Source organism: Pseudorca crassidens, chromosome 9 (assembly GCF_039906515.1).
Source record: "Pseudorca crassidens isolate mPseCra1 chromosome 9, mPseCra1.hap1, whole genome shotgun sequence".
Classification (NCBI taxonomy): Eukaryota; Metazoa; Chordata; class Mammalia; order Artiodactyla; family Delphinidae; genus Pseudorca; species Pseudorca crassidens.
This window is the reverse complement of record NC_090304.1, coordinates 77,383,431-77,399,887: the sequence shown is the minus strand read 5'-3', so window position 1 is coordinate 77,399,887 and position 16,457 is coordinate 77,383,431. Positions and strand designations below refer to the sequence as shown.

At 33.4% G+C, this 16,457-nt stretch overlaps 1 protein-coding gene across 2 annotated transcripts in view; it reads left to right on the top strand.

Annotated features, from left to right (window-relative positions):
* The window catches only part of PGR (progesterone receptor), a 99,561-nt gene extending 92,724 nt beyond the window's left edge, over positions 1–6,837 (top strand). For both annotated transcript variants that reach the window (XM_067750794.1, XM_067750793.1), the window contains 2 exons: positions 3,490–3,647; positions 6,297–6,837. In XM_067750794.1, coding sequence (XP_067606895.1) covers positions 3,490–3,647; positions 6,297–6,452 — 314 coding nt within the window. In that variant the 3' untranslated portion in view covers positions 6,453–6,837. The remainder of the gene's footprint in view (positions 1–3,489; positions 3,648–6,296) is intronic.
* Positions 6,838–16,457: the final 9,620 nt, after the last annotated feature.

Genomic DNA, 16,457 nt, shown 5'->3' with positions numbered 1-16,457 from the left:
AAGGCAATCCATTGAATTGGTGAAAATATTGAAAATCATATATCTGCTAAGGTAAAAGTATTAATAACCAGATGAATAAAGAACCTCTACAATTCAACAATAAAAAAATAAACGAATTTAAAAATAAATAAAGGTCTTGATAGACATTTCTCAAAAGAAGGTTTACAAACAGCCATTAAAATGCTCAGCATCACTAGTCATTAGAGAAACACAAATAAAAAACACAATTAGATACCACTTCACACCCGTCAATATGGTTACTTACTCTCAGTAAAACAAAATATTATACTAGAAAAGAAAAGAAATCATAGTAAATGCTATATGACTTGACTGTAGTAGTATTTTGCATAGCTAAAGTAGTAAACACTGAATATTGATCTAACCAATATTAGGAAAATGATATTAGGAAGAGGAGGAATAGGAAGTTCTACGTGTGTGAGTGTGTTTGTGGTGTGGGGGTAATAGTAGATCTGGAATATGGAAATAGAGCTACAGCCCCATTTTCCATACTGGAAAGTCAAAAGTTAAAAATAAAAACTCAAGGATCAGCTCTATAAGGATGTTATTTAAAGCTATGGAAGGAAAGATCAAAAGAAATAGTTGAAGTAATTGAAAGTGTTTGCCTGGAGCATGGCAAAATTTGGATTGCCTGGGCAGTACTCTTTGCCCTAATAAAGTTACAAAACTGATTAAATATTTTGAAACTGGGCTTTAAACCACAGACTGAGAACAATATTTAAAATACAGCTTAGATCACTATAAACAAATACAAAACAGAAAAAAAGTCACTAAAAAACTTAAGAAAATTGTTCAACCTCACTAATAATTAGAGAAGTGAAAATGAGATGGTATTTTATTTTTCTCTATAAAAAGCAAAGATTACCTAAAATGAAAATACTCAGTACAAAGCACACAACAGTTAACTAGTAAGAAGTAGTTTAGAAATGTATATTATCTGTGTTAAGACAGGTAATACCTTTTACTCTAATAATTCTACTTCTAAGAATATATCCATAAAAAATAAGACATTCATCATAAGTATTGTTTAGATTAGTAAAATATTCCAAATGTCAAATGATAAAACAATTAAATAAATTGTATGTCCTACACATTTTTGTGATATGAAATTTTATGTGTGAATTAAAACGTTCATTTTTGAAGAATTTTGAATGATATAAGTAAATGTTCTCAATATAATATTAGGAAATGTCCTGAAATATTGGATTGTAGGATCTCAGGTGACTTGTAATTTTCCATGTATTTTCTGTATTTTCTAAAATTTTTCCAATGAATACACATTATTTTTAAATTAGCTAAACCAAAAAAAAGTATTCTTTTTTTAAAGTATTCTTATCTAACATAGCATCTGGCTAACTGCCCTTCACTCACTCTCTCCCACTTGCCACTAATATATTTACAAGAAATCCTAAAAACCCACATGTGGAATCAATAAGAATCTGAGAGAAAATTCTCCAATCATGTAATGCTGGGTGTAATAATTAAGAAAATAATGAATTAATGTAAAGAGCTCAAAGGAAATAGAAATTTTTTGGAGAGCTGGTTCATCATAGATCTGAAATCTAGGGAAGAGAGTAGGAGAGGAGGATAATTTTCAGAGATATCCCAGGAGCATAGGATGAGAGCCTAGTGATTAGATTATCATATCCTAGGAGCATGTTGTTAGTGTTGATACTAAAAGAATGAGGCAGTGTGGAATTAGGCCCGCTTCTCTTGTAAAGAGGATAATTGGTTCAAGTCTGGTCCTAAACATTTAGATGGATAGACTGAGGGCTTTGGGTTACTAGTTTTCCAACTCTTTAAAGCCCAATGAAAAGACAGTACTTCAGTAATCAGAAGAAAAAATTATTTTACAGTCATGTTTAAGAGTGATAGAGATTTGAGGATTGGTTGGGAAGTGTAAAAAGAGTTATGGATGTTTAAAATAACTGCTATAGGGATTTCCCTGGTGGTCCAGTGGTTAAGACTCTGAGCTTCCAATGCAGGGGGCATGGAACTAAGATCCCACATGCCATATGGTGCAGCCAAAAAAAAATTTTTTTTTTTTAAGTAATAAAAGGTTAAAATGGTAAATTAAAAAAAAATAGGTGCCATATGAAGTAAAGGGACAAGATCATAGATACACATAGCATATACATACAAATGTATGTACAACAGTTAAGTTTTCAATTGGAGCAAAAATCTCATATTGCCAAGATTACCTTTCTAAATCCCTTTTATACTCAGGATGTGAGCTCTTGAAAACTCAAAACCAAAGAATTAACTTTTGGTTTCTATCGGTTTGTTATCTGCAGCCATCTTTTTTCCAAGGGAAGTGGAAGCCAAGGTCTGATTCGGGTAGAGGGAATAAAGTAGGAGTTTTTGAAAAAGGATTATTTATTTCCCTTTGCTGGACACATATGGTTGGCTTTGCTCAAATGAAGTACACTTCTCTATAGAAATACTGCTAAGGGTCAAGATCATAAATCCAGAGATTATGTGATTTTTCTTTCAGCAATCTGGATGTAGTTGCAGAAAAAGTCAGAAACTTCACTTCAGTTTGAAGATTTGTTTGTAGGACAAGTGAGACCAAAGTAAAAGAAAACAAGGAAATTGGGAGTTCTGGTAATAGAGTTGCTAAAGAAATCAACCAGGACATCTCAGACAAGTGACAACAGAAGGACCGAAAAGATTTAGGAGAAAAGCAATAGGTAAATTTACTATGTAGTGAAAACAAGAGAACTAGTCATAAGAGTAGGAAGTTGTGCCCAACATTTTGATGTATGAATTAAAGATTTCAGAGGTAGATATATAAATTACCAGTTAACATCATAATAGGAATGAGAGGCATTCTCAGTAAAATCAGCAACAAAACAGGGGTATTTACCATTACTATTATTTTTTAATATTGTTCTGGAAGTCTTAAACAATGCATTGAACCATGAAGCAGAAATGAGAGCTACAACTGTTGGAAAAGAGAAAATGAAGCTATTATTTGAATATAGTATTGTCTTATACCGAAAAAAAAATCAAACAAAAGCTGTTAGATTTAAAAATATAAATAAATGAATAAATAAAATAGAGTAAAACCAAGTGGCTGAATATAAGAGAAAATTCAAATATCAATGGCTTTCTCTCATATCAGCAGGAAGGAGACAAAGACAAAAAAGATCCAGCATACATGTAGTTGTAAACTAAATCAAACTAAGTATTTTAGACAGGAATGTAGAATAATGTCAGGTGCTCTTTTGAGCAAATGCTAATAGCTCTAAAATAGGTAAGCTGAAATGTTCTTTAACTTACCTAGTTGTTCTTATCATATTCTTCAAAAGAACTAGAAGTTTACATGTTCTAAAACTTTTCCTGTTTAAGATGTTTGTATCTAGAGTTGCAAATCAAAATAAATCATTATACAGCTCAGAAATTTATATTATAAACTGCTAGTGTCATCTTTTTTAAACATAACTGCCACTTGTAATTATCTTCTTGAAGTTCCTTTGGAAGGACTAAGAAGTCAAAGCCAGTTTGAAGAGATGAGATCAAGCTACATTAGAGAGCTCATCAAGGCAATTGGTTTGAGGCAAAAAGGAGTTGTCCCTAGCTCACAGCGTTTCTACCAACTTACAAAACTTCTTGATAACTTGCATGATGTAAGTATTTTGTTTTCTAGAATATTAATGATTATTTTCTGAATTATATCTATAACTTCTTAAATGTGAAATATAAATTTTACTTCATGTGTTTTCTTCAAATTTATATTTGTACTTACATTTTAAAAACCTGCATCATACTGCTCAGAATTTATATTATGCTTTTTTCATTTTCAATGTAGATCACCCACATATCCTTTTACTAGTATTTGTATAATTTGAGAGTAATTTAATGGTTGATAGGAATTGTGATATATTTTTCTGAATATGCTCTCAAATGTTTTTGTCTTAAGCTAGAAAAGATTTTATGTATACAGGAAAAGCAAAGATATGGTTGTGGAGAATAAGACTCTCATACTATTTTGGATGGAGTTATAAGTCAGTAACAATGCTAATGGACAATCTGGCAGCATGTAGCAGTAGTTAAAGTTTGTGTGCTTTTCAAATTCCCACTTTTTAGGACTTATCTTAAATAAATAATTAGACAAGTATTTAAGATATGTATGCATCATTCCCTATACAAGAGGAAAAAAACCCTAGAAATACCTGACACCAAAACTGGGTAAATAAAATAAGATATATGGGGTTAGTCGAGACATATTGCATACAAGCTTTTTTCACTACTGTGTTCAGAAACCACACTAAAATAACAACAAAGCATAAAAAAACCCTCTACTCACCAGGTCAAATTTGAGGCCTCACTGCTGAATATGAACTGACAGCCAAGATTATTAGCTATTTAGATAAAGCCTCTAAAATGTAAGGCAGAGAGCAAAATAAACAGGAAAAAATGTAACTTAAAGGAAAAAGCAAGAGTGCAGAAAATAGAAGAAAGCTTCAAAAAATTAAGATATTCAGAGAAATAAGAATGATTTTTGCAGCAATGAAACAAGAATAGAAAACATTTAAAAAGGAACATTTAGCAAGAAAACACTTTTGGATAATTAAAGAAGAGCAGAAATTAAAAATTCAATATAAATATAAAACTCAGGAAATATAAATCTCAGGAAAACCCAGAAAAATATAACAAAAAAGATAAAGATATGAAAAAGTAGAGAGATAGCAAATTTAGGGGATTAGTCCATGGGGTTCCATTCTCCAGTTAGTAGTAATTTCCAGAAGAAACAAGAGAGAAAATCAAGGCAAGGAAATTATGTAAGAAATCATAAAAGAAAAGTTGCTAGAACTGAAGGATATGAGTTTTCTGAGTGTAAGGGCCCAGTATACAGGCACAGCACAACTGAACCAAGGCACATTGTAAAATTTCAGCATACCTGGAATAAAGAGGGTATCATAAAATATACCAGTGAAAAAACAAATAAGTCACATCAAATCATCAGGATTCAGAATGATGTTAGACTTCTCAATAGCAGTACTGGAACCCAGAAAACAATGGAGCAGTACCTTCAGAATTTTCAAGGAAAGAAAAATCTTCAACAAGTTTTTTTACCAGCCAAACCATCAAACAAATATGATGGCATCATAAAAGTATTTTCAGACTTGCAAGATCTCATAGAGATTATCTCAAATACAAACTTTCTCAAGGGCACCTGCAGGATTTCTTACAACAAAACACTGGAGTAAGCCAAAGTAGAAGATTCAACCCAAGAGAGATGCAAAGGGGTGTCCCAGCACACTAACTAATGAAGAGGATTTCAGGACACTAATACCAAGAAAAAAATGGAACTGAGCTATTACCAATTGCATGAACATATTGAAGTGAGTCTTTACAATTCTGTCAGAAAATTTGCCTATGGCTTTGTAATATAGAAAAAACAAAGGAACAGAAACATAAGGTGATTAGCCCTAGCAAAATTAAAGTAAGTCATATAACAAAGAAAATGTAATCCAGTAAAAAACAAAAATCTTTGTAATATAAATGTTAGATATCGATTTAGCCAAAAATTGAGATATAACTACATAGAGAATGGAGAGAAGAGAAAGTGTGTGTAGTTGGGGAGGGGGGTATATAGTACAAGAGAGCTAAATACTCATTTAATAGAAACTTAATCAATAATGTAAACTTTGGAAAATAAAATTTATTAGAAATACACAGATAAATATCAAATGACACAGGCTAAAGAAGTTTAAAGTGGTTACATCTGTGTTGTTGCTGCTGTTGCTTTTGTTGGTATAGGTCTTCCAGTACTAGCTGACTTTCAAAATTATGTACATGAATTACTTTGACAAAATTAAAATTAGATTAAAATGGATTATGCTGGGTTGTTTGTACTGAAATAGAAGAGTCTATATATTGTCTATATGTTGTTATATGAAAAAGCTGGATTAAGAAATAGACTATAAAATAATTTCATTTATGGAAATATATATGCATGTGTGTATATTATGTGTATACCTGAGTATATATTAAAAAAAACCCTTGAATATACCAAAATGTTCACACTGGTTATCCTGTGGGATTACAGAATACTTTCATTTCTTTAAATCTTTCTATATATTAGGATATTTTGTCATGAGTATGTAATATTTTACATATTATGCTAGAAAGTGGAGGGAGATGTTTTCAGTTCGGTAAGAAAAAAACATCTTAAGTATTTCTATTATTAAAAAAATAAGCTGCCATGTTTGTATAGTATATGAATATATTATTTTTCTTACATGTTTCTTATCCATTTGTTAAACCAACAGCTTGTCAAACAACTTCATCTGTACTGCTTGAATACATTTATCCAGTCCCGGGCACTGAGTGTTGAATTTCCAGAAATGATGTCTGAGGTTATTGCTGCACAATTACCCAAGATCTTGGCAGGGATGGTGAAACCTCTTCTCTTTCATAAAAAGTGAATGCCGTTTTTATCTTTAAAAAATTAAATTTTTTCTGTTTTTATTTTGGTCAGGATTATGAGGTCTCGAGTTTTTACAATGTTCTTCTCAAAGCCTTACATTTATAACATATCGTACTGTGTAAATTTCAGATAAAAGTTGTGAGGTTTAATTGATTTCCTCTATAAAGCATAATTTGAATTTTTAGTGTTTTCGTGTACCCATATTTTCTTTTAGAGTTTACAAGATTGAAAAAATATTAGGTTGATTGTTAAAGTTAATCTTATTCATATCATTTCATACCATTTAGGTGAGATTTTTAACTTTCACATATAACAAATCTTCTACCGTAGAGAAAAAAAAAATCTTATACATAAAAATAAAAAGTTATTATATGTTCTTTCTATATAGCTCCCTTTGGTTCCCTAATTATATTTACAAAAATGAAACCTTAAAATGGTATGCAAAATTCTGTCTATATGTGTGTATATACATTTTCATGAGGAGGAAATTTATAACCTTAATCAGATTCTCCAAAGTGTTTTTAATGCAAAAAATATACAGAAAAAGAGTTTAAAATTCTTGAAATAGATTGATGCTACTCAAACTAGGATAACCAGCTTATATGTTAAGACTGTTTCCCAGATTTGAAACACAGATCTCTAAGAAAGTTATTAAGGAGAACCATAGCATATGACAAGAGCATTATGGGTTTTGTAGTATTTCACTAATCTTTTTGGGGGAATTGTCCTGTAATAAGGTATTCTGTATCGAAATAGGAAGTTGGAAGTCAGAGAGTCTGTGGCCTAACTCCACTCCTTACATCTAGGGCATGTGGAAAGTCACTTAACCTTACTGAGTCTCACCGTTAATATTGGTGTAATAATAACTTTCCAGTAGAATGTTCCTTTCGGTGAGAGCTTCTTATTCACTTCTCAAATCAAAGAAGAAAGGAAGGCAGGCAAGCAGGGAGGGAGGAAAGGTGGGAAGAAAAAAAAAGGAGGGAAGTAAAAAGAAGAGAGAAATATTACTCTCTTTCTCCACTCAGTAGGACATATTGGACAAATCACAGTTAAAAAATTTTGAGTGTCTCTGATCCAATCTAAGAGATATTTCAGGAAACACTAGAAACTGGCTGAAAATAATACAGCCAATTACAATAACTAGAAAACCCACAATTCACTTTGTTATATGAGCTGAAAATAACCCTTTAGGAGACAAACAAGAGTTCTTTTCTGAGGTGTCACTGGAGATCCATTAAAAAAAAATAAAATGCACACACACATACATAAAACAGGAAGAACCACTGGCAAAAATCAAAACCTATGACTTTTTTTTCCTAGATAAAATAATTTATACCAATTTTAAGCATATATATATATAATTTTTAACAGCTTGGAGAAACTAGTAGACAATTCTTTTTTGAAATTTCTTTAAAATTGGACGTTACCTTACAAATAAAATATTCTACCTTATGCAGATTAATAGTTGTTAATGAGAAAATCAAACTCTGAAAACAATATAGAAAACATTTACTGAAGAGTCTGATTTCTTAATGCATTTTTAAATTACCCATTCCCTTCAACTGATAAATACTTGCAGTTTACCAAGGGAAAGTAATATAGAATAATCTTAATGAATAGTAATATGACCCCCAAAACAAGATAAAGTGATTTCATCTGATCAAAAAAATTGGCATGATAATCTTACCATAACTGTTTCTTGCCAATAACTTCTTCAATTTTCAAAATGAATTAACTATAGAGCATGTGTAAACAGTGAATCCTCATAAGGGATGTGAAATAGGGATTAAAACAAGTTCCAACCAGGGCCCTTGGCTTGGGTTCTTTAGGTCCATGTGGCAAATAGATAATATACAAATTTTATAATGCTTGGTTATAACTTTCAATAAGAGTTTAACCCAAGAATTCCCAATAGTCTTAACATTAGTATAAAAATGGTCTGTTCCTTAGTATGTCTATCTACATGTCTTTTTCTGTGACTACATATGTATTATAATAGACTGTGGACTGCTCTTTAGTCCTTCAAAGTCTTAAACACACAGACTCATTCTGTCTCCATTCTCCAGGCCAAAGTTATTTTCCTAAAAAGATCTAATTTTGCCATTACCTCATGTGAAAATGTTCACTGACTTCCAGTCACCTACTGCAGTGCTTCTCAACTATAGCTGCACATTACGGTCTCCAGGGGAGATTTTTAACAATACCCTTTCCTGGGCTCCATCCTCAGAGATTATATTTTAATTGGTCCACTCTTCTTATTAATGCAGGCACATGATAGTCACTCTGAAATGGTGTTGAAGCATCAATTTCTGTAACTTTACTCTTTATTTTCCTCTGTAATACATTCATCTTATGTTCCAGCCACACAAATCTTTTTACCACCAATCTTCTGCCTTAATTTCCCCCCTTTGATACCAGTCCTATCTCAACCTTCAAGACTCAGCCAAACATTACTTCTGTCGTGTGTTCCCTGCATCTTCCAGATAGTGACTTGTTTCCTCCTAAGAATCTGCATGTATTTTTTGCACATCTGGATCACTATAGTGGGTTATTCTGTATTGTTACTCTACTACTAGTCTGAGAGCCACTTTGAGATAGGACAATAGCGTTCCTCGGCTGGGAGTTGAATGACATGTTCTCTGGGTTTGGTATCGCCATGGATCTCTCTTTCTTTTGTTACATCGGGGCATATTTCTGTACACATGGCTTTATCATGTTCTCTTCCCATGCTCCCTAACTTCATCTCTTAAAGTTTTCCAACTTTCCTTCCTACTTTGTGAGCTCTCTCCTTGTACTGACTATAACATAGGAGAATATAAGTACATTATTTACTTATTAAGAACACACTTTATGCTCCCTGTTCTAAATTTTAAAACAGAATGGCGTATTAGTTCCCTCCCTAAGAAAAATTCCACAAACACAATTGTTTCTTATATTTAAGTAGCCCTAAATTGTTTTGTATTATAAACCTCAGTATACAAAATTTTCTCATTTCTGATTTCATTCAATAAATATTTATTGAGTGCCTGCTGTTAGCACAAGAAAACCTAGATGTCTAAATACTAGGATTTAATATTTCAGGTTAAGGTTTAAAAAATGAAAGAAACCTTTTGGAAAAGAACATGACATCACCAAATGGAAGATATCTAGCCTCTAAATCTTTTTCTCTACAAATTCCTGCCAACTAATGTCTCCATTGCTATGTAGTAGCCATAACCTTTATCTTAATTTTATAGGTCATGTTCTTCCTGGTGGCTCTAAAGTGAAATTAAATCATAAGAAGACAGGTTATATATCAGAAAATACTTGAAGGGTACTGAAATAGATTATTGAGTTAATAAAAATATTTCTCTTAAAAAGGTTTGAGAAGCCATTTGAGTCTGAAGCAATTATACCTCCAGTGTCAGTTGTTACGTAGCAATTGTGTTTTTATTTAAAAACATGGCAATTTTATATTGGGCAGTACTATTATTTTTCACATTTAACATTAAAATAATTTGTTGCAAACACAGATAATATGCAAATACAGTGGTCAATATGTTTTCTACAAAAACAATGCCTTTCAAATAGCCATACCAGGTCAACCTGTAACTTCTAAATTATCTACAGCTACAGTGATATATTTGAAAATGAGTACCGTGTAGAGAGCTGAAACAGGCCTGCACTCCATTTCTCTGCCATTTAGTACCTGGATCAGCTTGAGCAAGTCATTAACCTCTCTGATTAAACCTGCCTTGCTAATTGTTTTGTGGTTAATGGAAATGAAAATGAAAAAGTGTACAGGTGTTCAGAAATAGTAACTGCTATTATTATGTTTTCATTAAGCCATACTTCTGGTTATGATTTTATCAAATCTGGTATATTCTATAGTGAAACCAAGGAATCTAGAAAATGAAGTTGCTTTATTGCTATCTGTATGTACATATGAATATTTAATATATTTGATTTGAAATTAGAGCTCAAAAGTCTTCAATTAATTTCTTCCTCTGAAAAAAATATAGTCTTTTGAGTGAGGCCTGCTTAATCAAAAATCTAAAGAGCCTATCGCCCTTTGATTATAATAATAAGAGTAATAGTACTGATTTTGACCTTTTTAAAAAAGTATTTCTTTAAAATATAGAGAGCTTAACTAAAACACAGCCCTTCCAAAAATCTATGCTATATACTACATGGTTAGATTATTTTTACTATGGTACTAATTCTTCAAAAAGGAACAATGGGCCTAGAAATCATGATAAAGTCATTAACTCCCAAAATAACTTTCTATCCTTAAGACTATGGTATAAAATTCGCAGGAGAGATCTTTATGTCTGCCTTGATCTTGCATTCCTTTGGTGAGATAGCTATTAAATTTCTGGAGTTTTTTCTGTGAATACCTGAGCAATTTCTCTCATGTACATTTACCCTTTACACACCAGATTTCAGGATAGAATATGAATCCTTTTAAGTATCTTTACAATCTCCAGAGCATTATGTATAAGCACTCAAATTTTTTTAAAAAAAATTTGTTTTTAAATTTAAAGATACCTCATTTTTATACTCAAGAATTCAACAACCATGTCTCTACTGATAAAGTTAAATGGACAAGCAGACAACCCAAGAAAGGGCATAACTATCTTTTCCTCAAAGTATGCCTTTTAAATACCCACTGGATAGGGGGAATTTGCACATCTCAAATTTTACAGGAAATACATAGCCAGAAAATCTCACAAGTTTTCCAAGTCCTAAATTGCTTATCCACACTAGACTAAATCATGTAATGATTTTAATGAAGAGAAAATTGCTTGATTTCTGTGGTTTCGCTGTATTTTCCTTACTCAATGTTTAGTGAAAAGACAGTCTCTGTCTCCATCTAGCATCCATTATCTATTTAATGTACCATTATTCCATACTCCCTGGTCCTTATCAAATCCAAAAATTGAATAAAAAGCAGTAAAATAAATGACTACTTCATATTATGGAATCCAATCCATCCTGGCTTGGTCTACATCCATAGTATGAATCAAGAATGTGAACTGGGCCAAGATAATTGCATTCAGGTTGGATCACATCCCCATATAAGTTCAGGAAAAGTCCCTACAGACCATCAGTTACTTGGGGCCAATAAAACCTGTACCTCCAGAGTTAGGCATGAAACAGGGTGGCTTAAAAATTTGAAAAAAAAGAAAAAGCCAAGAGTAGTGTCCTTTAATTATTTTAATAATTAATTTATTTAATTAATTACTTTAATAATTATTAATTTTCTTTAATAATTCCTCCCTGTCATTAGAGAAGATTTGAGAATTTGGAGGACATTGATGATAAGTTAAATAGCAGCAGTTCATAGTAGCAGTGATTTAACATGTACATTACCTAAGTATCCTATAGCCAAAGCAAAGACAAATACAAAGGGATCTGCTCCTCTTCTTGGAGTTGATCACATTCCAAGGCATTGCTCCGGGCATTTGCCTGGAGGCTGCGCCTAGGCTTGTCCACAGCCCTGTGCAGCTGTGGAGTTTGGAAGAGTATTACAGGACTTGCTGGATTAGTCCCAAAATGTCAACCTCATTTTCAGTTTACTGGCTCTTGTTGCTTTATGTCATGCTGACCTTACTGTTAAACACGTGTTTGTTTGCTTTCTTTCCACTCACGGAGAGAAGGGGAAAGGATTACTTTTAGCTGGTTGAAAGCTTTAACTGACAAAAGACTTTCAGAGAAATGTGAATTAAGCAGCTAAGAAAGCTTACCCTGTCCATTGCTTTAAAGAAAATTAAATTGTTAACTGCAGTGTGACATCAGTATAACGGTCAACATTTAGATATATTTGAGCAAAATATTTAAATGGTATTGTAAATAGTTGTTAAGGCAGGCATACACTGTAGCTTATTTTTATAATCTTTTGAAATTGCTCTTAATATATCAAATCCTAATATATCCAATTTAGCAAACATAACTTATTCTAAATGAAGCCTACTTAAATGTTTTCCTCTTGTCAATTATATATAAAGCTTAACATCTCTTTTTCTATGAAATTTACTTACCTGTGAGAGGTTTTTGTTGTTGTTATAAAATATTTATCGAAAGGAGTGGTTTAAAACTTTTTGCCATTAGTCTTTTACTAACCCCCTCCCTCAGAAAAGCTTATATTTTAAAGTATCTCCCCACTAAACTGTACTCCTATTAAGAAATAGTTGCTTTGTTTTCTTTGTGGTTTACTATTCAAAGACATATCAGTGTTGCTGAGTAGCGTATCAATTATGTGCACACTGATTTGATGGTTTTTGTGCAGCTTTAACTTGGTAAATTAAAAACTGATTTTTAAAATATATGGTAGCAAAATAATCAATGGACATCTATCGTACTAAGGGCTTTAAAATTCATGAGAAACACCAAAAGTTTTATGTAGAGTTAATATAATCATACCATATTCTCGTCAAGACAGAGATAAGCAGCTCTGCTTGTTCTCTATAGGGTAAAAATAGTATCCAAAATTTACTTAAAATGGTTAAGTCCTATATTTAATATAATTGGGGGTAGAAAGAGATTTTCACATAGCAGTCTTTAGAACTCATCACTTTAACCAATAAAGTATCGTCTTATGGCCTGAGTATTATGTGCATTTTAACTTTTTCTGAAACATGCATAACCACAAGAAAAGTCAGGGCAAAGTGTTTTAAAAAAAGCTTTTCATTGGAATTTGGAAAAAAAAAAAAGAAAAAAATATAAAAGTTCCTCATATTTTCCAAGGAGTAAATATAACTTACAAAAGTGAAATGGAGAACTTCTCTAAACAGTAGCTTAAAATGTTTCCCTTGATTAGTGAGCGAAACAATAATGCTAATGATACAAAACACGGTGATTATCTACATTGATGACAATGCTAAATGTTAGAGAAATAATCACGCACTATCCAAGCATATAAAACATAAATTATGCTCACAGCCTTGTTTTTTGCTTTTAAGAAAGATGTCCATTTTCTAATTTGAGGCTACATAGTTTAGAAAAAAAATCACTGAGCTCTAAGTTTCTGTTTAGCTGTCAATCAATTAGGTGTCTTAACACTTAAAAAGCAGGGAGAGAAAGAGGAGAGGGGAGAATGAGAGGGAGAGAGAGACAAAAAGAGAAGGAAAGAGAAAAAGAGGGAAGGGAGGGAAGAACTAAAGAGGGAAGGAAGGAAGAAAGGAAAGAAGGAAGGAAGGAAGGGGGAAGGGAGGGAGGAAAAAGGTTAGGATCAAATTATCCATTTCAACTCTGAAACTACAGACTTTTTATTAATAGTTTACATCAACATAAAGTAGCTGACTCTCAGTTATCTATGTCAACAGAAGGAAAAAAAGCCCTGAAAACAACAACAAAAAATTGTGGGTTTTTTTGCAAAGTTGAAAACTCTGACTTTAGGAGTCATTTTTAAAATTTATTTATCTTTTTTATGAGTCATTTTATTCTTCAGCAACTAGTTACAAAGCATTATTGTGTGGTATGCCAGTCATTTAACCAGATTGTGAAGATAAGCAGTGAATACATTAGACAGCAATCCTACATTCTCTGAGTTTACAGTTGGATGGGAATTAGATACAGGTAGATAGAGAGTTACAATATTGTATGTCAAATGTCATGGTAGAGGAAGTACAGGGAGCCATTGGAGCACCTAAGAGGGGCACCTAGCTTGAATTTAAGAGTGGACAAAGGCATCTTGGAAAGAGGTCTAAGCTATGATCTAAAAGTGGTTTAATAATTAGCTAAGCATGCGGAATCAGAAAATGCCAAAGGCAGGAAGAGAAGAGTATTCCAAACAGGAGGTAACAGCATATGCACAGACCTGGTGGTGAGAGAGAGTATGGCGTGGGGGCTGACGATGAGGCTGAAGCAAACAAGGTCCACGTCATTAATGGTCTTGTACACCATGTTAAATTGTGTAGTCTTGATTCTTGTTTAAGCAGGAGAGCAGCATAATTCAGATTGGTGTATAAGAAAACTCACCCTCACTGCAATATGGAGAAAAGAGCTGGAGATGGATAATCCTGGAGGCAGAGAGAACATTTTTTAGGAAATTGCAGTATTCTGGCAGAAAATGATGGTCATAAACATGAAGAGTTGGAGGGCATCATCACCTCCTCCCTAGTTTTCCAGAGGTTTTAAAAAAACATAACTTAGAAGTATTGACAGAATTTATGGAAATAGGTGAAATGTGCCATATTAATTGTCAAACACAAGGTCAGATGCCTATTTATTCTGCTGCTGTGTTGAAATTTCAAAATTTTCATCAATAAAGACAATAAAAACTAAGAAACTTAGTTTACCAAGTTATAGAATCCTATCTGCTCAAACAATTTCTACCCCTCCACCAATATTCCCACCTTTGCATGTCTATTAAATCTCAATATCCTGGTTTTTGCACAAAGGTGAGACTAGAACAGCTTAAGAATCAGCAAACGGGAAAGAAAGGGAAACTGTGCTGTACTAAACTAAGACAAAATAAATACATCCTTTGTATAGATCGTTCTTCAGATGCTGTTATCCAGTATAGCTACAAAATAATACACACAAAAAATGCTTAGTTCTCTGTAAGGAGTCTTGACTTCCTGATGATATCTTCTGCACAAAGACTTTTTCATGACTTCGCAGAGTGTGGGGAGTTGAGGAAGGAAGGCTGGTGAGTGATAGAATGGGGAGCAAACTTGGCACATGAAAATAATATATCTACAGCTTTCAGTTTCAAAGAGCCTTATTTTGAATTACCTCATTCAGTTTCCATCAAGGGCTGTTCTTCCTTTTCACTTCCACTAATCAATGACAGATAGGAAGAGAAAGATGCTAATGTGCAGGCAGTGGCAGTGGGAAGGGGTCTTCTTTCTCCCGGTCTTCACTGGCCTTGCCAGTCCCTTGCCATCCTGGTCATAAGAACCCACTGCTATCACCTCATGTTTAAGTCACTGGCTCATAAACGCATCTGTTCTCTCTTCTCCAGTATTACAGGGTGCTGGGACTTGTCTGACTTTGTATCGTCCATTCCTTGCTGGCTCAGCCTATCCTTCTTAGGCCCAGCTGCTTTCCCAGTCTGGCTTCTGTGTGTGGTCACCTTGCCCCTTCAGGAGAGCCAGGGCTCACCACCTGCCTTCTAAGCCACCGTCCAGCTGGCACCATGCTGAATCCAAACTTCTCTGAGATGCTTGTAGACGTTACAGCATCATAAAAGCCACAGTTTTCTCGGACCTCTCCTTACTTGTTTGGATGTTCTGCTGCCCATCCCACTTCCTTCAAAACTGGGACACTGTCATCTGATTTTCCTACTCTTCCTCTTCCTTCTGCTGAATCACAGAAGTCTCTCACTTCCTCTTCCTGTCTGTTGGAGTCTTCCCCTGGGTCTTTGAGTTTCCTTCATCTATTCCTAGGAACTCTTTCTGTTTGAGTCCACCTCTAAAGGAGACCTTTGAGATTTAGAAGACCATTTTTTTTTTCCTCTTGAGAAAGTCCCATTCTCCAGACTTGTGTTGCTCTAGATTTCAAAGACCAATTGTGAAAACACAAGCTAAACGTCAACTTCCTTTAAGCATTTCTGCTGTAACAATTTGAATTCTTCTTGGAGCAACATGGCTGCTTCTAACTGACTAGGAAAAGGGTCAAGTGTCAAAAAGAAAAACACAAAGACGAATATTTTTCAATAACTATATTCTTTGGATGAGCTTTGGGAATTCACACGAAGTTTTCTGTCAAGAGGATGAGACTCTCCCTTCCCCTGTGTATGCCTAACAGCTCTGGTACTGGCTGGTGACAAAGACATAGCTATAAAATTTATGGGATAATGGACTTGTAACAACATCACCACATACTTATTTTCAATCTAATGCTTTGTACTTTACCTGAAATATTTAGTACACTTATTTGCACATAGTAGATTTTTACATTTTGTTATATTGAAATTGATGAAATATTCAGTTATCCTCTTTACTCCTTGATAGTAAAACTAGTGTAATATTTGGCAAGAGATGCAGAGAATCATCATTTTCCTCTCTCAAGACCCACC